The 24,879-nt window shown below is 32.5% G+C and overlaps 1 protein-coding gene across 9 annotated transcripts in view; it reads right to left on the bottom strand.

Moving 5' to 3' along the window:
- The window catches only part of TMEM135 (transmembrane protein 135), a 235,224-nt gene that overhangs the window by 12,731 nt on the left and 197,614 nt on the right, over positions 1–24,879 (bottom strand). For all 9 annotated transcript variants that reach the window (XM_079105603.1, XM_079105605.1, XM_079105600.1 and 6 more), the window contains 4 exons: positions 13,224–13,265; positions 7,450–7,596; positions 4,951–5,020; positions 1,573–1,740 (listed from right to left, as the gene is read on the bottom strand). In XM_079105603.1, the coding sequence (XP_078961729.1) occupies positions 1,573–1,740; positions 4,951–5,020; positions 7,450–7,596; positions 13,224–13,265 (427 nt within the window). The remainder of the gene's footprint in view (positions 1–1,572; positions 1,741–4,950; positions 5,021–7,449; positions 7,597–13,223; positions 13,266–24,879) is intronic.

Raw genomic sequence — 24,879 nt, 5'->3', positions numbered from 1 at the left:
ATAATTACAATATTATAGAGATGCTAGTAGCATGAAAAATTTGTTTTAAAAAATCACATATGACTTTGGAATACAATCAGTGAGTATATTCCATGAGATTTTCTGATTCAGTTTTATTTTCCTTAATTTAATGCCATTAGTTTGTATTTCCTAAGCAAATAAATAGTACAAGAAATGAAAAACAAAAAGTAAAATAAAATACAATGCACACTGACATAGACAAGATGGGGGAGAATAACCAACCTGGCACTAATAATGTTGTAAACAATACACGTGTAAACATATATGAGGTTTTGTTAAGAATAAATACAAATACTATGAGAAATGAAATGCATGTAAGTACCAGTGATTTGTCCTTAACTCTTGCATGTTCAAAGACATTAGTAATGCCATATTGAAAAATGCTTTAGTATTAGTTAGATTTCATAACAAGTTATTTGAGTTGGTCTGTAGTTGTTTACTCCTTTTCATTTCAAAATACTTTTTCCACACCTACCTTTTATGGAGTAAACTTTTACCTAAAATGATACATAACCATTTTACCTATAATAAATTAACTCAGTTTCAATTTTCTCAGCATTAAAATTTTCACAGAAATATATATATACATATACATATATACACATACATATATATACACACATATATATATATGAATGCTTACAGATCATCTTTAATTAACATACTTTATAATTTAGACTATATTTAGAATTTGAATTTAAGTTTTAGATATTTAATAAAATATGTCAGTAATATGATTAACATATTAGCAATTCTCATTCACCAAAAGGCCATTACTTAAAGCTGACAGTTGGGGCTGGGGTTGTGGCTCAGTGGTAGAGCACTTGCCTAACATGTGTGAGGCATTGGGTTCAATTCTCAGCACTACATATAAATAAAGAAAGAAAATAAAGGTCCATCAATAGTTTAAAGAAATTAAAAATAAAGATCTTTAAAAAAAAATCTGATAGTACTGTGTCAAGAATTGTCTTTGTATATGTGTGTAGGTGTGGGTTTATATACATCTGTGTACATTTATAGGAATACCCAGAAGGAGGTAGAAGAATGTTAACTCTGGTAATTTGAGAAAATAATAAGAGTGAGTGGATACAAGAGTGAAAATAAGTCATTGCTTATTGCTTATAATAGAAAATCTTTATGGATTGAATCAAGTATTGATATCAGCTGAAGGGTCTGAAATATGTATAAACTAATAAAAAGGTATTAAGTATGATTAAAAACCACAGACAAGTTATATAATCATTTTTGATACTGGAAATATCAAGAAATTCATATTTTCTGAGTGTTAGCGCATTGAAAAAGAAAAAGGAGTTTTTGTAATCTGTAATATTATATGTAAATGCAAAGTATCCATATAGTCAAGCATATTAAATAACATTCTAAAAGAAGAAATTTTTCCTACCTGAATTCCAAATATACTGTATATTTGGTGTCAATATATTTATGAATGTGGCAAAAAGAAGCATTAAATAAAATAAATGGTAGTTGAATTAAAGTCATATTTCATTCTTACCATAATCATGTTATTTATTATCACACTGAAAACCTTACCTTGTATATACTAACAAAAGAACCAAGAAAAGCTCCAAGCTGGAAATTTTCTTTATTGTAGAAGAGAGAAAGTAGCCGGGATGGCTGTGTAAACAGATGCCTAAATGCAGAGGGAATTCGGAGGCAGCACTGGATCAAGTATCCCACACTAAACATTCTGATAAAACCCTATAGAAAGTTGGGAAGACAACTGATTTACAATCAAATTTTGAAGTTTGATAAAATATTAATTTTACCATCTCAGAAGCAAAGCCAAACTCATACTTAATATCATAAATTTCAAAATAAAGCCTTAAACCCTCAAATAATAATTTTAAAACAATTATCTTAAAAATAAGAGTGAAATCTTGGAGTGAGTATACTTTATTTGATTTACAAAAGATTTAAAAAGTCTCATAAGCACTGGCCAACCTTGACTATGCACCAAAATTCCATTTCTTGACATTTTGTTGACAATAACCAGGATTTAAAATTTCTAAACCACAAATGAGTTTAAGAAACAAAAGCACTGAAATTTAAAAAAAAAAAAAAAAGCTCACAAATTTAAAAAAAAAAAAAGCTCACAAAACCAAATTCTTTGGGGAATTTTAACAGAATACTGTTTTTCATCATTAGTACTAGTAGAGATTCTTTAGATAAAAATGTTTTTCATTATTTCTTTAGACCTTTGGTACAAAATTTTTTCAACAATCAGGTTAAAAGAATATCCTAGGGAATATATAATCATATCTATGCTTTTATTCCTGTGTTCATCTGCATCAGGCTAAAATTATCTCTAGGGAATGGATGGCCATTTTGAGATATCCTAAACTAAAACCAGACACAGTGGCACAAACTTGTCACTGGGTCTGAAGCTGGGGAATTGCAAGATGGAGGCTGGCCTCAGAAATTTAATAAAAAAAAAAATAATAGGCCTGAAGATGTAGCTTAGTGGTACATCATCCCTCAGTTCAATCCCCAGTACCCTCCCCGCAAATAAGATGCACTAAACGAAACTTGATAATACATTGTAGTATGGTCTTCCATTCCCTTCCCATCTCAACCCAACCGGCAAGGCAATATATCTGCATTCCTAGCCTTGCTTCTATGCTCAGTTCTAAAAATCAGGTTTGTATTTTCTAGATTGTAGCTTTCTTGTCTAGAAAAGAATGAATTACTATGAAGAAGTATTGGTTGATTTACTAGAGTCTACCTAATACCTGTTTAAAACATGAAAAGTAAACTGGCAGATCAATTACTGTGAATTGCCATGCATTTGCTTAATTGAAACTAAAGTATGAAATGTTCACACTTTTATCTTGTCATTCATAATCTTATAATATTAATTAGGGTTTCAGGGATCACAATCATGTTACAATCCTCTTATGCTATTTTCCAAAAAATTAAAAAGAATAAAATAAATTTTTGAAAATCTACTCATCCACCCTTTCATGTACACAGAAAATATTTGCTGAACATCTACTATGTGCCAAGCATTACACTAGATGCTAGGGATGCAGTGGCAATAAAGATACAAACTTCTGGTTTTCATGGAGTTTCTCATGCTCATTACAAAAAGAGAAAATATGTAAGTAAACAAATAAGCATAAAACAACTACAGATTAGAACAAATGTTATGAAAGAAATAGCCAGGGCACAAGAGCAGTCTATTTTAGAGTAAGTGGTAAAGGAAGACTACTGAGAATGTGACATTTAAGTAGACTCCAAAGAGAAGAAGTAGCATGAGAAAAATATTTCAGACAGCTTAGACAGAAAGCATCAGAGACACTGAAGAGGTTGGTGGGTACAGGGACCAACAAAAAGTGAACCAACAAAGAAGAGGCTAAGAGTAGTAAGTGAGTTGAGGAAAATGTAATTAATATGAATATCAATCAATTAATATTTCTATTTACTCAGGGATATGATTTAACATGTGGTTTAACTATCTTCATGGAATAACAAGGCTTATTCTCAAAAAAATTAACTGTATTCATGCTAAATGCCTCACCCACAAGTCTCCAAATAGTTTTACATTTATGGATATAATATTCCAACTTATATATACTTTATCAAGTTTATTAGAATACTGGTACACATTTGAAAGAATCTCTGCTTGGTAATTATCACTTATTTTCTCAAAAAAATTTTAATATGAATCCCCCACCAAATTTCTCAAATACCTCTGATTTAATCAGAATGCTTCTCTTAGTTTCTCTCCTGAATTCTTCCTGTGAACTACAATCAGGTTCAGCTGTAAAGAATAACCTTGAGGAGACAGCAGATTCTGAGACTACCAGTAATGCTCTTTTTTTTTCTTTCCACTTTAAAAGTGAGGCAAAGGAATCAAAGTTGGAAAGAGTGTATCAAAAACCACAGCACAACTGAAAATACACTCTACTGCTTTTACCCCTGGTCACATCTTTTGGGATTCTGAAAGTAAGTATGGACTCAGGCAAATGGCACTGTCAATGGCGGACCACAAACATTCATTCACATTCATAAGCACTGATGTGAGGCAGACAATTCCTCCTTTCTACAGGAACCATAAGGAGACTAACTTTTGGGGTGTTTCAGCTCTTCTCATCAGCAGTAAATGGGGATTGGACCTTGCAAGAAAGAACATTAACTTTTAAAATAATCAGAATTGTTAGAGCACCATGCCAAACTAAGGAACTTGCTATAGGCGGTGCCACCTGTGCCAGGCTAACTGCAGTGATAAGGAACTTTCTGGGTGGGGAGAAGTTTTAAACTATTACACAAGTATAGTACAGGGAATTTACACAGTGGACACAGCTAACCTTCTTAATGTAGAACAACTGAGGACATGATCCAATTAGCTTGATGACTTTAAAAAAAGTAATAGATTAATAAATTCAAAACCAAATACCACTGTTAGATTGTACATAGTACATACAGTGTGTCTCAGTGTATACGAACTGATCCAGAGAGCAAATTCCACAGTCCAAAGATCTGTTCTAAGATATACTTCTAATGAGGATACATTGCCAAGTACACATTTTAATATTTCTCTTCTTTTCTTATTTTTTTACCTCATAAGTTTTAGATGAGTTAATTTTTTCCCTTTTTCTTTCTTTCTCTCTTTTTTTCTTATTTTTTGCAGTGCTGGGGATCAAATCCAGGGCCTCCCATAGGCAAGTAAGTGCTCTACCACTGAGTGACAGCATCAGCCCAAGATAAGCTAATTTTAAAGTTGTTTTATTAAGGTAAGTGAATATTAAAATATTAAATACCATTACCTATTCTCACATACTTTACCTACTTTCCTTGTCAAATGCAAAAAATGACAGCAATTATTAATGTCAAATTTTTCATTTACTTGGAAATTATTATTTTTACATATATTCCCCATTATGAAAGTAGATATATTAATAAACTTACCTTAATGCAATAAGAGATACAATTATCATCATAGTGTTTGCAACATCTATGCCTTGGTCCATGCTTGCATCTGAAATTAAACCAAGAAAAAATTAAACTAATCATAATTAAAATGTATGTGTGCATGTATGTATTTGTAGATCTGCTTAAAACTTTTTAAAACTAAAGAAGAGAATGTCACCACTTAATATAAATGTGTGCAACTTCTGTTTTTTTAGGACATACAGAAGCAAGGATAGCAAATATTTTAGTTTTTATTGTTGTTTACCATTTGACACAATGATTGTAGTCAAGATACTTAATGCGAATACAAAAACATTGGTAAGTATTTTTGAGTCAATATGAAAAATCTGTATACATTATCTATATGCCCTGCCAAATCTTTGGAAGCTTTAAATCACTTATTGCAGAGTGTAACGGTTACAAATCATCCGTGAAGCCATACTTGAGCAAAAATCATAATGAGAATGTGCTCAGGTTACAGGAATTTATACTTAATTATATTTGAGAGAAAACATCTGGAAAAGAAATATGATACAGTATTAGAATTCAAAATTCAGTTCTTAAAAATAAATATAGAAATAGAAATCATGTGAGAATTCAAAAGTAAACTGTTTGTGATTTAACTGTAAATCACTTAACCCTCTAGTGTCTAATATAAACATTTCTGTTGAGAGAAATTTTCAGGACATACTCATTTTAATTGTTTGATGTGTTGACTATAGGATTATTTATTCACCCTTGGCATAAAGAAATAAGTAGACTATCTAATATGAGTCTAGCTATTTCCTTTCTCTCTAAAAGAGTTGTGTTCCAAAATAAACAGTCCTTATATCTTCTTTCAGACTAGTTAATTAATTATTTCCATAGCTGGAAGACATAAACACCTTCCTGTTTATAATAAAAAGTTGCAGAAAAAAGTTCTGGCTCTGCACCTCTCCAATCCCAATTGTGAATTGATCAGTGAGGTCTTTTTAGAAATCCAATTCTAGACTGCAGCTGGATTATATAGGCAGCCTTTCTTAGTCAAAGGTGACAGTAACGTACTGATCTAAACCCTTATGTTATTAGGATGATATGACCTATCTAGTTATGTGAAGTGCTGAGTGATTAAAGCTGGAGATGGAAAAAGACATGACCTATAGAAGGACCGCCTCATGCAAACCATCACTCTTCATACTTCTAAGAGTTCTCTTCAAAGATACTTCAGCCTTGCTATCAGAGCTGAACAGAATGATTAAACTCTCTTCATTAGTGAAGTTAAATCCTGATATCAACTAAACTGTCATCCTTAACCATTTTTAAAAGGGCTTCCCAAGTCCTGGGCTGCCCCTCTATTTTATTATTTGTTTTGGTTCGGATTATTCTGCATCTGCTTTCACCCCAGAGGACCTATGAAGGCTACTCTGACAAGTTCTGCCATGAGTTGATCAGCTTTAATACCCAAGGCATCATTCACCCATGAAACTATTTTCTGAATTTTCTTCTGATTCTTGTTGAAATTTCCATTAAGGGGGATCCACTCTTCCTTTTCTCCACTAAGGTAATCATTCTATAACTATGGTTTAACTTGCTTTTAAATAAGTTCACTACAACAATTATTTCTGTCCTTTCTTTACTCCTATATTCTGTGTACAGTGTATGCTAAAATGAAGGCAAAAATCTTTAAATTCAATAAAAATTTAACACCTGTTCTGTGCTCATACATTATACCAGGCAATTTCATATGTTATTTCACTTAATGCTCACAAGAATCTTTAATAGAGATTATTAACCCCAGTTTACAGATAAGGACTTTGACATGCTCGGTGGTTAAATCACTTGTCAAAAGTCACAAAGTGGAAAAGGCAAAATAAAAGTCAAAGATCAGTTTTCTGATTTCTTAAAGAGTTTCATCTTCCTATAATTGATAGGTTAACTTTCAATATTGCTACTCATTTTCCCCTCTCTAAAATATCACTACCATGATTGATTTTACTAATATTCCAATTTTTAAACTATTAAATTTATTTTATTAATTGTCTATACTGGAAATATAAATGAACATATATAAAGGTTTTTTTCCTTTGTATAACACAAAGATTTCTTATTTCAGCCTGAGAGCCCTTATAAATTTTTGTTTTACAAAATATTCTTTTCTTAATCCTTGATCCTTATTATTTCTGTATCTTCTTGAATCTCTCTCAAGAACTTTTCTTTCTCTGTTCTGTAGTGGGCATATTCAATTAGCATGTATTAGAATTTTCTGAAATTCTCCATTACAACCTCTTGCTACTTGGAAATAGAACAGTATTTTAATTCCATGCAAACTTAATTTAAAGGCCTATGTTGGTCTACCCTAGAAGAGAGAATGAATAACATTGACTTATCATAATGTGCCTTCTATAAATTTCTATGCAGTTTCTGGTGAAAAAAGAAAGTAACATTGTTACCTAAAAACAAAAATAATTTGGTACAAATATCATATAGTATGCCAAAATATCAAGATAAAGAACTCACATTAAATCCACAAGTTTCCTAACTAGAGCAATTATATTCATTCTTCTTGGTTTCTCCTCATGTTTCTCTCTCTTTTGTTCCACTTTTGCATATGCTGCCTCTGGTGAATAAGAATGTGTGGGAATTTCTTCCTTGCCTACAATGAACCTAAAGAAAAGAAAACAACATGAGGCATTTTTCAATAATTAAAAAAAAAATGATAAGAAAAAATATTTGGCTTATTTATGAACATATTTTGGGGAGTATCTTACTTAAAATAGTATTTTCACAATTAATATAATATAGTTATTCTTTAAGAAAAAAAGACTTTCAAAATCTGAATACTCAGGAATACTCAGAATTTTTCAGTCACTGGGTTTAACATACAGGTATTTTAAAATCAAATTAACCAAGTAAAACACAGCACAACACTTCTATGAAGCAATCTTGAATTAGGACACCTTTGTTTTAAGATATTACATGCCTTAATGATTTTCAAAAGAAGCAGATAGTTTTGTGTCTACTAGGCAAACATGAAAATTGTATTTTTCTCTAAATTCTACTAATATTTAAATGAACTAGGTTCTTTTTAGAGTAAAAACTAAATTATACCCAATGTCACTTTGAGTTATAAACAGCTACAGTGCAGAAGGTCATTTATATACACCTAGGAAAATAAATAGAGGGAACTAAAAAATTAGAATAAACCTGATATTATTCCAATCTACTTATTTTTCTTCAGAAAAATATCAATATCCAGAAAATGACACCATTCCTGGACAATATTTTCCCAAGACAAGCAAATATTGCTACCATTAGTTAATAATTAAGAAGTATCCTCTCAGAGGCCTTCCTAACTCATTTGTACCTACATAAGAGTCATTCCTCTTGTAAAGAATAACTGAGCTTTCCTAAAGATACTAGCAGAAATAGAACAAAATATAATAAAACATGGATCGATACTACTACACAACCAAAATTCTGAAACTTGTGGGCCTGTGAAAAATAAAATGTGAAAATTTAAGCACTCAAAGAGGGAAAGAAAAAGCTATTACATTCAACAACTGCACCCATTGTGTTTGGGCAAACTTGGTAAAACACACAGTTCATCAAATCCTAAGGGGTGTGCAAAGGATTTACTTGCCACCAGGTGTAAGCTATGAATCATTAGTCACTCTTAGTCTAAAAGAACTTGTTTCTTACTCATGGGGGTACTGGGAGAGTTTAAGATAAGTATTAACAGTTATTTACAAGCAACATGGATGAAACTATGCTAGAATAGATGCCATGGTACTTTCATACCTTTCATAATACTGTTGCTTTTCTGATAGTGCTATCTCAGATTAGAGGTCACTTCTTTGGAGATGTTATCCCTGCCTCAAGGTAGGGGGAGTAAGTGATCCTAGCTCTGTGCTCTCATGATACAATAACACCCAGTACAATATGCATCACTTTAGTACTCTGTGTCCCCTACTGAACTGAACACAAGATTATGTAGATTCTGAGATTATGTAGATTTTCTTTTACCCCAGTGTCTAGTAAAGTGCATGCATGTATATAGTAAATATTTGATTAATACATATGGAATGAGTGAACATAGTAATAGATAACATTTTCTGAGTACTTACATGACAGGCACAGTGCCAACCAACGCTTTTACAAATGTTAATCATTTTAATATTTGTAACACAGGAAAACTATAGGTATCACAATTCCCGTAGAATTAGCATGAATAAGTATCTTATCCACTGGCAATAAATTGTAATTATTTGAACACAGAATTATCTGACTTGAAAGCTTGGCCTCTTAATCACTAAGCTATGTACACTTGTTGTACACTGTGGTCAATCAGGGCTTAGTGCATCTTCAGATAGATATTACCAGCACTAGCTCTTCTTCCAGAGTTCTGTCATTGACTCTATCTATTCCTATGACTTCTACTGTATAGGAAGATAATTTCCAAATCATTCTACACACAATTCCAGAGGAAGTTTCCTAAAGTTTGCTTCTCTGATTCTCAAAGAACTTCACTGACTTATGGCCTACTAAATTAAACACAACTTCCCATTTAAAACACTACCTAGGACTGAGAAAGTGCTCGCATAAGAATGAGTTCTTATTATTCATTATACCTAAATGAACTACTAGCCATTCTCCAAATAAAGCAATGCTCTGATGCTGCTCCTCTTACCTGGATCATTCTTCCCTACATCTTTGCTAAAGTCTTACCTGCCTTTTAAAGTCTATCTTACATGCTCCTTTGTCTCACCCTTTCTGCTATTCCCTCTCAGAAGTAAAGGAATAATACCTGAAATGTATAGAAAATTTCTATTCTCTCATAGCATTTGGGCTTTTCTATTCTATAAGAAATTCTGTGCAATTTTTGTTTCTTCTCTACCTTTATTCCTATTCACAACTTGGGGAGAGACTAAAGTTAGGTCTAGCTAAAATATATTCCTGAGATAGCCTACACCTCTCTATTGTAACATGGGGCATACTTATAATTTGTTGGGAGAAATCCTAGTTCCTTGGCTGGCAGCAGCGAATGTCTCAAGTATGTAAACCTGTGGGGAGGAGCGTTCTGCTTCGGCCACCTAGGAAAGTACACAACTCCCCCAAAATTGACTCAGTGTTACCAAGGAAACCTGTATAGGACCTGGTGGTCTGATCCTCCATGGCACATTGTGATTGGGCAAAGAAACCTATAAAACTATAGCTGTTCCCGCAATAAACGAGTTGTGCAAGCTGCTCTCCACAAGTCTGCTTCTACCCAACTCCCAGAGTCCGGCTCTTGACTCCACGCCCCTACCCCATGTATGGGCTAGCCCAGCACAAGAGAAACTACAATAATTGACATTGTTTTCCCACTAGACCATAAGCTCTAAGGACAGAGGCTGTATCTGATTTATTCATCAGTGTTTTCTCAGCATTTAATTCAATTCCTGGACAAAGTAAAAGTCTACTAAACTTACAAAGATTGAATGTTATCTTTGACTTGCACATGTGGAATGTTTAAAGAAAATAAGTGCTGAATAAAGTTAAGGCTTAATTTTCTAAAACATTCAATCTATGTCATACTAGGAGGTATTAAATAAGGTATGTTGTGAATATTTGTACTTTGTGAGTAAAGGATGGTTTTCCTCAGCTGAACCAATGTGTTTTCATGATAGAGTAATTATGATCTGTATAAGATAAGTACTTCCTTCAAGTCTGTGACTGTATCCATTTAAATCTGAGAATGGTGAGCATTCCCAAATGTATCAGGTGCTATATATACTTTCATCATCAAACTTTAATATGCTAGGAGTCATATTAAATTTGGCTACACAAGTGTTTTTCTTAACCCTTCCTTTTGTAAATAATATTAAATGTTGTGTCTTCAACATGTCTTAAATTTATAGCATATGTCTTCAGTAAAAATCAGTACAATCAAGAATGCAAGAAGGTAGAATCAGAAAATCACATCAGAAAATACTTTTTATGAGCCTATATATATGAACCCACATCTTTTTTTTTTTTTAATAATGAAACTTAACAATAAAAAATACATCCAGCTTTTGGTATTGAACATCAACTTTGCTATCCCTAGAAAAATCAATTTGTAATGTGGGGAACTGAAAAATGAATCAAATGTGTTTAGTGAAGGAGATATACAATATAAATACAATGATAACACATAATACTTAACTTTTATTTTACTTACATATTTTTGATACTGGGGATTGAACATAGGAGCATTTAACCACTGAGCCACATCCTCAGCCCTTTTATTTTTATTTGAGACAGGGTCTCACTAAGTTGCTTAGGACCTCACTAAAATTGCTGAACTGGCCTGGAACTTAATGATCCTCTTGCCTCAACCTCTTTTGTTACTGGGATTACAGATGTGCCCACCACACCCAGCTATTTAATGATTTTTTTTAATAACAAGATTACTAACACTAATTAACTTTTTTTCCAGATTATTTTCCTATAATACAGAGAAAAAAATAAGTACAAATGGTTCAAATTATTCCTTTATTACAAGTGGATTTGAAGACGAGATGCAAAAATATCTGACACATTTTGAATTTTTGCAAAGGACACAAGCAAAGTTTTCTCTTATCTTAGAGAAATCACCTTTTGTTTTATCATCAGCTTTCAGTTAAAACAGAATGCTTTTTAATAGCTATAGGAAACACAGCAAATTAAATTAAAAACAGCAAAAAAAATTATATTTAATGAAAAATAAGAAAATTTTATTGTGTAGTATGACTTAGAAACATTTTGCTACCATAGCATTTCCCACAATTAAAATTATTATTATTATTATTATTAATTTATTTATTTTTGCAGTGCTAGGGACTTAACTCAGGACTTATGTATGCTAGGCATGTGTTAAAAATATTCCTAAACACATTGTGGACTCAAATTTTCTCTCTCATAAACCAGTTTCCTTGCAAGTCACCTGATTTTCTGTTAATGATACATTCTTTCCAGTACTTGGGTTTTAATATTTGACTGGGATTAAGAAGTAGAGGAGAAGACAAAGAAAGAAAATATCAGTTACAGGGTCTTCATTTCCTTCCACTGCAAACTGTGTCTTTTGCTTTCTAATCTTCCCACTATTACCCACATTTCAGTCCTTATTATATGGTCTTTATATCTTCTGGTTCTCTCTTTTTCAATGTCCCAAATATTGTGACTAGACTAATCTTTCTGAAACACAGTCAACTACTCTCCTGAAAGTCTTTAGTGGTTCCCTATTGCCTGCCTTATCAAATCCCTGTTTGTCTTTTATTTCTTCTATATCTTCCATAATCTGACTCAACTTTACCTACTAGAAAATATTCTTATATACTCAAATACAAACTTGTCTTACCAATTATGTTGATTTTCTCACTCTTGTCTCATGTTTAATGTTTATAATGTCCATATTTTGCTAATTTTATTACACCCTGATGTTCTTCCTCTTCACTAGTAGTCTCTAAAGTATCCTTCAAATGGTAACAATAATAGCTGACATTTTTTGAGTACTTACTATATGTCAGACACTATTGCAAACACTTTCATGTACTAATTCACTTGATCCTCAGCATAGCCTCATGAGACAATAACACAAATACTTCTCTTAGTACTGAAGCTATCCTAAGTATTCTTCAACAACTTGTAGTAAATACCATGCTACTAATCTTCTCTAAGTATCTATTATATATATTTGGAGAATAAAATAGGGAACATTTATAAATAGGGAAGAATATTGAGTGTGGAGTCAATATACTGTTACTTGTTTGATGTTAAATTAGTCAACATTCTGACCCTGGTTCTTCATCATGTCACATAAGCAAAAACCTGTTCAGAGGGGGCTACAAATTTAATTATACTAACTAGATGAACTTGACATTTTGTGTGTGTAGTGTGTGTGTGTGCACACACTGCGAGTGCATGTGCAACTACTATGGTAGAAGATGGACTATGAAGTAAAGAAAAAGACTCTAGCAGTACTTAAGATCTAATAAATGTTTGACAACACATAAGTTCCCTAAGAGAGTTCTATCTTTCATTGTGTATAAATCACACAATGGGTCCAAAAAGTAGGAGTTAAGTGACTGATTTTAGGGCGGAAAAAAATCTAATAAATTACTATTTCATAAAAACTATTTACAAAGGTTTGGATATACTATTGTGATTTCTAAAATTGTCATCAGCTTAAAAATTGAGTCAATAAATATTTATTGCAGTTACATTAATTTACCATTTTAAAAAAGTTAGCTCATATCTGCTGTCAATATAAAGATAAATGAAATACTCCTTACCTAAGTGCAGAAAATGTAAATCCTTTCAAACCATCTTTGCACCTGAAACAAAAATTTATAATCATTAAAAAAATGTTTTGATATACAAAGAAGTATATTAAATAGCTATTAAAATTTTTCTATAAACAATTTTAGAATAATTTTTAAAAACTTTTTAAATCCTTTTTAAAAAATACAGCTTCACATTTTAAAATCATGTCTTAAAAGGTGAAATGCAGGGTTAAAGACTGAGCATTACAAATGGTCCAAAAAAGCAACTAGCAATGAAGCAAATCATTTACACAAAATGATTAATATGATAATACTTTTCTATGTCATATTAAAACTATGCCAACATAAGTTAGGCTCAATTCTCAGATCTGTTGGTTGAAGAAAGGCTAGAGTCATCTTCTCAGGGCTCCATGTGGACTTAAAATCAGGATGGGAGCAGAGCATTCTTCATTCTACCCAGTCCCTGGGAGACTAATTTGCCATGAAGAAAAAGACCACATATACTTGCAGGGTAGTACATATATTGGTTAATTTGAGGTCCTGACTTCTCTCTTCTTATTAATTTGATGAATGCAAAACAACATAGAGTTGGCATGTACAAAAAGGCTTCAAGATAAGTTCAGTAGTTTTGCCTTTTGATTAAGCCTGATCAGGACAGATAACGTAGCATGGGGAGTGGGCGTGGGTGGAGGCAGGCACAAAGGGAGGATTCCAAATATAATTTATTGAGCTTTTACTATTGCCAGGCACTGTTTTGGGTCCTTGATATGTGTTATCTCATTTAACCACATCATAACTCTATGAATAGATTTTCTTCTATTCCATACCTGCATGGGGGCCCAAAATAATGCAGTAAATTCCCAGAGATCACAAAATTAATAACAGTCAGAATTCATGGTAGGAGAAAAAAGTTGACCTGACTTAACATCATGGTTTTCTCCTATGCATCCTCCTAAAATTGTATTGTCTTTAATTGGGGAAGATGCAAACTACACGGTAATGAGGTAAAAAAATGGACTCAGATTTTTGAAAACTATTGAAACAGTATCTTAAAGTAGACACCTAATGCTCCAAGACCTTTTATCTAAGGTGATTATACCTATAATGAAACCATGATATAATCACTTAAAGGGTCTCTGGGAATGTATAATCAAAATTCCTTGAAGAAATCCAAATGAAGTTCTAAAGAATATCAAAATTAGACATATATTCTTGGATAAAAAGAACAGCCTCAAATCAGGCAACTCTATGTATTTTAAATGAAAGGTCACAAAGGAAACGCCCAACATAAAGGAAATCTTAGTTTAAAATACATACATTATTATTGGAGGTTTAATTTAATCAGAAAAAATTTAATCAATGGCACAGAGATGTTTAAAAACACTTCAGGATGTATTTCAATTAATGACATGATCTAGTTTATGATCAGGTTAATGGTGAGAAATGTAACCACAGAATTTAAGTAACATGCTAATTTTCCACCCTATACAGAATGGGGGAAAAGGCAAAAGAATTCATATGTTGAGCTAAAAATGTGCATGGGGAAATTATAGCATTAAAATTCTTAAATTTATCTATTTCCATCTCAAGTGTTTCACAGTAATTTAAAACCCATAATCTAGCTAGGTGAAGTAGTAAGGGAGGAGGCTAGAAGCCTATTGACTGCAAAAAAGAAAGCAGATTGATTAAAAGATTATGTACATCTGGGAACAAATTTTGGCTTTGGTATGTTATTGTTGAAAGATAGCCATTTATCTTTGTGCAATTCTGAATGGATAAAAGATTCTGACAACTTGGTCTAGTCAGCACTGCATATTTGTGACCCTAAACAATAAATTTAATTGCAGACCAAAACATCAAAAAGTAGCTTTCAAGTATAAAAGGAGCATATACAAGTGAATTTGCAATTTCATTATGATGGAAGTTTGGTTCTTTCAGTAGAACCCTGTGGGAAGCACTTCATATTGATAAAGTCTTAACATGGATTTAAAAGGGCCTATTCTTCTTTCCATTCATGTGTATAAGGTTTGTTAATGTAATTGAGGGTCAGATGTCTATGTCAAAAGAACAAAAAAGTAATTATTCCCATAAAAAGAATCTTTAGCTAGTAATATGGTCCTACACTTTGACATCAGGAGTATAGTCTGAGCATTAACCTAACTATGCAACACTATTGCAATCTGTGTTAAATGTGGAAAATATGATATAAAGATTTAAACAGAGCACACCCTATTAGAAGATTCCCTGCTTTTCTATGAACTTGGTTATTATAATGTAAATTAAATCACCTTCTCCATTTAAGTATTAATGTTCACTAACTTATTTAACAAATATTAACTAAATACCTGCTGTGTATAAGCACTGGTTTCTGTTCTAAGTTTGTAACAGTGGATAAGACAGCATCCCTGCTTTCATACAACTAACTAGATACAACAAAAAAGTCCATCATATTGTGAAAACAGTATGGCAAAAAACAAAACAAAACAAAACAAACAAAAAACCCTATAGGATGAGGGGAGATGGAATAGTGATGGATTCTGGCTTTCTTTTTTAACATTGTATAGACAAGAAGAGTTTAAGTAGGTAAAAGTTGGAACCTTAAGGAATTAAGGGAAGGCGTTTCAGTTTGTAGCAATGGCAAGTACATAGCCCATGATAAGAGTCCATAAAAGTAAGGAGAACAGCAAGAGGAGCTTAACTGGTGCAGGGAAGAAGTGGTATGAAAGGAGGTCTCAGTAACAAGAGTGAAGGGAAGAAGTGGTCTACAATGCATATAGGCCCCTTTAGACAAGGGAAGGCCTTTGGAAGTTTTTCAGGAAAGAAGTGACCAGATCTATCTTAAATTTTAAGAAAATCATTTTGGTTGCTGGATGGAAAATACAGGAAGGCAAGGTAGGAAGCAAGGAAGCTAGTCAGGGAAAAGTAATTATGTTCAGAGGTGGGTTAGAGATATGGTAAGAATCCTAATGTATTTCAAAAGCAAGAGCTGGCAGAATTTTTATATAGTTTGAATGTGAGGTAAAAGGGAAAGAAAATTTACAAATTACTAAAATATCTTTGGTTTGAATGAACAGAGGGATTGAAATGATCATTGACTGAAGTTAGGAATAATGTGGGAGGAATGCTTTCAAGGAGAAAATTCAAAGTGTTAAATTTAAGAGATGTCTTAGTTACCTAAATGAAAATGTGAGGAAGAAGCAGCTGGCTATATGTGTCTGGGTATGAAGAAGAGGCCTGATTCATTTATAAATAGTTCTTAAATCAATAAGAATAGATGCAGTCATATAGGAAATCAATGGAGATAATGTTCAAAGACTGAATATATTATATTCCTCCATAATCTATGAAAACTCTTCTGTAGAAGAAAACAAAGATCCATTTCTCCTAATTAAATCACCCTCTACTACAAAGTCTCATTTTTATTTTCAAGTGTGCATGAAGATAATGATTTACTCATATATACAGACTTTTCTATTTAGTCTATGCAAATAACATAAAATAACTCTTACAATTCAATCCATATTTACTGAATCTCTACTTTTACAAGGTTCTGTGCTAAGGAAAAGTAATATAAAACAGAGCCAGAAAAGACAAGAAGAAAAAAGAATTTGCAGGATTACATCAAACAACTGGATCAATACACAGTTAATTATATAGTAGTTCAAGTTAGAATTATATACCATGTACAGGAGAGGATAAAGAAGCTTAATGTTATCATTATCAGAATAACACTCTTGTAAAATTATAAAAGGTTAATTAGAAGTGTAAATGAAAATAAAAAAAAAAAAAAAAAACAATTCTGCCCACAAGATTTTTTTTCTCCCAAGGTTAATTTCTATGAAATTACTTCCATGAGTTTTCACCTTTTATTACAACATTGTACCAGCAGATGGCGGTAGAAAATTATTTTTGGAAGAATTTGTAGTTCTGATTTCTAAAATATTTTTTGCAAGTTTTCCTCTGAAAAGTAGTTTATAAGGATTCAAAAAGGCTGCTTATTTTAATTAAGTTACATTCGGTTTCTTCAAGTAAATATTGTAATATTAGATTTAATGATGGCTGATATTCCTGTTCCTGTAATCTATCATTCCATACACAGATATGAAAGAGCTAAGAACTTGGCACCAATACAAAACTTGATTATGCAAATGTGATGCTTCACTGTATGTCCTCTAATTAGCTGAAAATATGAAAACAAACTATTTTTATTCCTAAAATTCTTTTGTCTACTCCGTTTTTATTCATTTGTTAAAACTAGTGGATGTAAAAAAATAGCCTTTAAACTATTACTTCAGAGACAGTGCATAGTGTAGTGGAGGAATCTTAATGTTTATAAGGATAAAGACAGGAGTGATAATTTTTCTACTAACCCTGAGAAAAATAAATTAATTTTAGAGTTCAACTTCTTGGTCTATTAAAAAGAGAACCCTAATTGGTCCACTGAACGACTTTTAATTCTGAAATTTTATCATATTATTTGATACTATGATTTCATTACTAAATGGGAAACAATCAATTATTCTAAATCACTTATGATGTTAAAAAACAAATATCTTACCAACACCAAGAATAAAACAAAAACTTTTGAGATTACTGGTTGCTACTGGGATTGTTACACTTGCTTATCATTTCATAATATTTTCGATAGAAAGTTGTCCTAGAAACGTTCTTTTTTGAGATTAGAAGATCAACTGCTGAAATAGATACGTGCTACTATAGTAAGAACTATAAGAAACACTGTCAAGCAATTCATTTTATAGTCTCACTAGTGATAAAATATTACTTTGTTGCTATATTTGGCATCCATGCTAAAATATTAATATTATAAATGGTAAATATAAAATATGTTCATTATAGGCACATAGAATGTTAGAGAAAATGCTCTAAACACTTAGGATAGCCACTAACCACACATAACCAATCTGGTTAGTGGGCTATACTATTTAGGATAGGTTAAGGGGCATGAGGAAAAAAGAACTTTTTACTGTCTGTAGTGCTATATCATTTTTATTTTATACAGCATGAATTTATATTGTGTAAACTGTTTAAAATCAACATATAGGAACAGATGAAACAATGTAAAAGTTATTCATCTTTATTTCACCAAAGCAAAGGCAAAGAATGTAAAACACTAGTCAACTTTACTAACAGTGTTGTAAGAGGTTTGCTAGAAAGACACATAAATATACTAACTAAAATGAATATTTTTTTTCCTGGAATTTCCTAAAATTGTGATCCCAAAGAACAAGGATAATTAAATGACTGCATGATTAAAAAATATTTATGAAATATCAATTAGGACACTTCTATTTCTTTTGTCTTTTAACTCACTGAATTGGTTCAAAGGAAACTCATTGACTAATATTATATGGTCTATCTTTACCCACTAAACAATCATTTATTGAGAACCTAATACACAGAAGACACCACTGCTGATTACTTGGGGAATGCAATGAATTGTTTAGTAGCTTTAACTAAACTACTCTGTACTTCATGAGTTAAATTTTAAATTTCTTTTTTTTTGGGGGTGGGTTGGGTACCAGGGATTGAACCCAAGAGTGTTTAATCACTGAGCACCATTCCCAGCCGCCCCCCCTACTCTTTTTTTGAGACACAGTCTCAGTAAATGACCTAGGATCTCACTAAGTTGCTGAAGCTGGCTTTGAGCTTGGAATCCTCTTGCCTCAGCTTCCAGAACCAAAGGGATTACAGGCATGTGCCACCAGGCCCAGCAGCTTTAAATTTCTTTAGTCCAGCATTTTATATCATTTATGTCCTTAAATTATTTGGAAAACTACTATATGCAAAACACAAAGATTGGCCAATAAAAAAGATTTTAAATTGTTGTATACACTGGTAATTCTTAAGCTATCTATTTTATTCTGACTGTATCATTCACTACATCACTCATTATAAAAAAATAAGTTACAAGCCAGGTACAGAGGCACACACCTGGAATCCCAGTGGCTAGAGAGGCTGAAGCAGAAAGATTGCAATTTCAAGGCCAGCCTCAGCAATTTAGGAAGGCCCTGTCTCTAAACAAAGAATAAAAAGGGCTGAGGATGGAGCTGAGTGGTTAAGTGTCCCTGGGTTCAATAACTGGTACCAAAAAAAAAAAAAAAGTTGTATTATTTTATGTGAACAAAATTATTTAAAACGAAATGCTCAAAGATCAAGTGTTAAGATTTATCCTGGAGTTATGAAAAAAAATGACATGAATAGTTACGGAAATAGCTGACTCTTCAAAGTTTTTATTTCCTTAATTACTATATCATTGGTGCTAAAAGCATAAAACGTAAATGTAAATAAACTGAAAGTTTATCTTAAAAGTCAAAAACCAAATCAAAATGCCTATTTAAATGCCTTAAATTTGTGATACACAGTTGTCTTTATTCTAAAGAAAACTCATGTAATTTTGTGCAGGTTGCTTTTAAGTTAAATGAATCTTTTTGGTTTTTAAAAACTCACAGAAAAGATTAAAACAGTACTTGTAATTACTTTTCCTAACCCATTTTCATATGTAAAAACTTATCTTAATAGTGACTTATTATTTAGCATTTGAGACCTATTCAAGTTATAGATATTTTTGTTTTACCTATTTAGCTAGGAATACCAAGGTTGACACAGATTTAACTTAGACTTTTATTTATTTTTTTAAATCTTCAATGTATTAATCATATATGCATACTATAGTAGGTTAAAGCAGTTACTGCAATTTACTATTCAAAAGTTGTGGTATGTTTTTAAAATACATTACATTGCTTACACATACACAACAGGTTTTTCCTCTAATACGTCTCCTACTATTTGAATAATAAAATAGACTAAGAGTTTGGTTTCAGTTTGCATATGGCACTTAACATGAGAAAAAAAGAATAACTAATGTTGTATTTCTATTTTAAGAAACTTCACGTACAAAAATCTGAATGTGAAATAAATTAAATTTGGCAAAATTATTTTGGTTGCTTCATGAACATTTATATCTTCAAATCTTTTCAACAGAATTACATAGTGAATTTTCCCAGTGCATTAAAAATATTACTTTTGATTCTGTTAAATATTTTACAGCACATTCATTTCACACAGAATGGAACACTGGTGACTGGCTTTGTCTCAAGAACCCAGAGAAAGTTCTGAACCAGGCAGCAGTTGTGGTAATCAACTGCGATTGTAAGTCCCCAGATGATTATTGTGCACTTTTTTCTGGTGTGTCCTCAAGATAAATTGGAAACAGTTGGACTCAAACTTACAGTAACAAATCCAATAGAATCATATTTCTCCCTTAGACTTGCAAAAGCTGAAACTGTTTTTGCTTTAAAATCCAAACTAGGAAGGTCATGCTCCAAGCTGCCTTCAATTGCTAGGGAACCAAGAATCACCTTCAGAAAGAAATGTTAATTAGGATAAATTTCCCTCTCAAAATGAACTGCTAATAGCAATACTAGTCAAACTTTAAAATACTTATAAAAGGAGCAGATTGTGGTTTCATTGGACCTAAACTGAAAGGCCCGTTTATAGATCCCCAGCAAATGGCCTGTACTTAGACTCCACAAACCGTAGGCAACAACCAAGAAAGATCAAAATGGTGTTTTCATGTAAATCCAAGGAAAAACTCATCAAGTATTCTAATAATCATGGTACTGCTAGAAATAAAAACTATTTACAGTAAACAAAATTATAATCATGATACTGAACAATCTATTTTTAAGACCACAAGACTGGCAAGTATTTTCTTTTTCTTTTTTTTTTTTTTTTTTTTTTGCCTTTTCCCCTTTCATAATGGTTGTGATAAAAGATGTGTTCAATTAAATGGAATCTTTAAATCAACATTAGTTTATTTTCAATTGCATATTGTTATCTATGTCACTAAAATAATATGGTGATTTGTTTTCAAACTGAATGAAATGAACAGATATTTGAAACATTAGGCTATACATATTCCCAAATTTATGCTTATTTAATACCAAAGTTCAAATCTAAAATAAGTAAAATATGTATCTCTGATTAACAGAATGAAAATATTTTGCAAGCTTTGCAGACTATTTTCTGATTAACTGAGGACTTAAAGTATCAATGATCCTTAAAGAAAAGTATTCATTTCAAACATTCCAGTTCTCACCCTTTCAAAAATGATGAACTTAAATTTGTGGTATATATGTGACTAACAGAAACAGGGAGAATTAACACATGGAATTTTGCTGGCCAATAAAATGATGTTAAAAAAAATGGAATACTGCTACTAAAGGAAATTGAGAGAATTTATGTTACAGATTAAGAAACCAAGGCCCAGATAGGTAAGCAATAGCCCCAAACAGTTTGCCCCCCAGATATTCTCACACAACAGTAAATCCATCTCAATCAATAATCTGTGCCTGGTCGAATCTCATTTGTGAAGAAGAAATACCAGACAAGTAACTGGTATTATGAAGACTTAGAAGGGACAAAGAGCATGGATGGATTTAAAGGAACTAATGTCCATTTCCACACTTCTACATGTTCTTTTATCTAAACATCATTTGCCTGAGCATGTACTTTAGTCTAGACTCCACACTGCCTTTTCTTATCCACCTCCCCTTTACAATACCTAGTCTTCACATCAGAAATACAAATACTTGGTCTCTACCCCAGGCCTATAGCCAACAATCTGTGTTTCAACCAAATCTCCACATGATTTTGGTGCTTGGTAAAGCATGAGAACCACCAGGCTAGGTTATGTTGCAGTAACAAAATCACAATGGCCTTTAACAAAAGTCTGTTTCTTGCTCATGGCATGTCTAACAAGGGTTGGCTATGGCTCAACTATATGTAATCATATTTTATGCCTTAGGGGATAGAGAAACATCTATCTAAATAGATTGTCATAGTAGAGAGGAGAAAAAGAGAACATAGGAAACCATGTTCTGACTCAAAGCTTTTCTCACAAGTAAACATAAATCACTTCCACTCATATTTCTTTAGCCAAAGCAAGTCATAACTTCAGGCATGATGTCAATAGGGAAGGGAAGTACAATGCTTCCCTAGGAAGCAACCGTAAAGGCTCTTGAAAAATAACACGGTCTAACATATGAGCACATAATTGTTGAAAATCAATTGTACTTGTTTATAATAATTAATAAAATTCACGGCCCTATTCCCTTTTTCTGCCTAAAATACTATCATACTTTTTCACAGTAATGTTAATCTTTCACTTTAAGTATGATGGTACTTAAGATCTTTCTAGTACTGACTTCAGAAATAGGTTTGTCTATAGTATATTAACACTTTATAATACACACACACACACACACACACACACACACATTTTATTCAGCTTTTATGCTGCTGTGACTGAAAGACCCGACCAGAACAACTATAGAGGAGGAAAGGTCTATTTGAAGGCTCATGGTTTCAGAGGCCTCAATCCATAAGGGGCTGGCTCTATTCCTTAGGGCTCACGGTGAGGCAGAACATCATGGTGGAAGAGTGTGGCAGAGGGAAGCAGCTCACAAGATGATGAGGAAGTAGAGAGACTCCACTCTCCAGGTACAGAATGTATACCCCATAGCCACGCCCCCCAACAAACCACTTCTTCTAGCCACACCCTACCTACCTCCAGTCACTAGTCAGTTAATCCCATCAGGGATTAATTCACTGATTAGATTGAGGTTATGCCCCAATCATTTCTCCCCCAATCCTCCTTGCATTGTCTCACACATGAGCTTCTGGGGGGCACCACATCTAAACTATAACAATATATATTTTAAAATTCATTCTTTTTGAATTACTGAAGCATTTGAAATTTCACATTGTTTGATAATGTATCTCAAGTGCCTAGAATATAGTGCATTGGACATAAGTCACTTAGTAAATACATGTTGAAAGAAAAACTTTTATCTGTGTATTAATTAAAAGCTAAAGAAAACACACACACACACACACACACACACACACACACACACACACCTGCATTTTAGAGTAAATTCTTAACTGGGTGCAAGTTCCTTCAATTCATTTTTTAACGGTAATTCTAGGTCTTTGTTTTGATTTGATTTTCAGCTCCTAAAGAAATTTATTTAAAACAAGCTACCTCAATACTCATTACAACTCCCAGGTATCATCTTTAATATAAAGTTTCAATACTTTCTTATATTAATAATTTGGTATGAATTTCACTTAGGCATAAATATGCCTATCCTAAAGAGGTCTCCATTCTTTTCTTAATTGCAAACTATTTTTAATACCTCAAATGTAATATGAAAGTATCAAGTACAAAAGGCAGGAATGGGGATGCTGCTGATGGTCATGTTCATCACTTTGCTACGAACTGTAACCCAGCAAAAAGATGAGACCATGAAGTTGTTTTTTGGGACATTGTTTGCATTTCTTCATTTATCCACTCATTCATAGTTATATATTTCACAAATATTTATTACTAACAGTTGCCAAGAGGTAGTGATAACCATTGCCCATGTCCTACACAGGAGTTCACAAGTCATAGGGGTACTCACAGAAGTAAACAATGATTCTGTATTATAGGAAGTGCTTTAATATAAAGTGCACAGTGCTCTGGGAGCACAAAGAAGGGAAGCCTCACACTGGCTTGGGTGTCATGAAGACAGCCCAGAAAAAGAGAGACTTGAGGTGTTATATAAAGGAAGAAGTAGGGAGAAGTAGGGAAAGAACACAGAGGAAAAAAGACAACATTGGGAAGTCTGAGAACTGAAGAGGTTAAATAGGACTGCAGCACTAAGTCAAGGAAGCCGAATGGAGAAAAAAATGAGTTTGAATTTTACTTCTAAGGAAAAAGGCTCCACTCCTCAGGGGAATGACATGAGCAGACCTGTGTTTAACAAAGATAATCCAAGTATAACTTTCATGATTATTCTACTGAATCCCACTCCACCGTTCCTTTTTTAAACTATAATCTCATTTAATAATATCTGTTTAAACTTTCTAAATGACAACCTACAAACTGAATTCTGTTAAAGCAACATATTTTAAAGCAATCTAAAAACTTACATTTTTATTTCAAGACAAAAGATAAAATCACCACACTCCAAAAATTAACATTATCAAAAAGGTATTACATAAAAAATACTAAGAATAATAATTCTCAAAACTATAAATAAAGACACCAAAATTAAACATAAAATTTAATGAAACTATAAAATTCTGGTAATTAATACTAGTTGTAACAAGTCAAAAACTGCCAGTACTTTAACATAATAAAAGTATATTTCTTAACTTGGGGGGGTACTGGGGATTGAACTCAGGGGCCAGTGAGCCATATCCCCAGCCCTATTTTGTATTTTATTTAGAGACAGGGTCTCACTGAGTTGCTTGGTGCCTTGCCATTGCTGAAGCTAGCTTTGAACTCTTGATCCTTCTGTCTCAGCCTCCTGAGCCGCTGGGATTACAGGTATGCACCACCCCACCGACCAAAAGTATATTTCTTATACCATTATACATTCAGGCATTCATCTAGGCTGTCCCTGACACAGAAAGTAACCTCATTTTGGTCAACTATAATGTAAGATATTGCTTGGTGTGTATGTGAATAATATTCACACAATTTGTTTGCTGAAACAAACAAAGGAAAGAATGATGAAAGCCAAGACTACCAATAAGCCATATCATGTGGAGTAGCTGTACAGTTTTGTGTAATTAAAAGTATATCCAAAGAACT

Source organism: Sciurus vulgaris (genome assembly GCF_902686455.1).
Source record: "Sciurus vulgaris genome assembly, chromosome: 11".
NCBI classification, from domain to species: Eukaryota; Metazoa; Chordata; class Mammalia; order Rodentia; family Sciuridae; genus Sciurus; species Sciurus vulgaris.
This window is presented reverse-complemented; position numbering and strand designations above follow the sequence as displayed.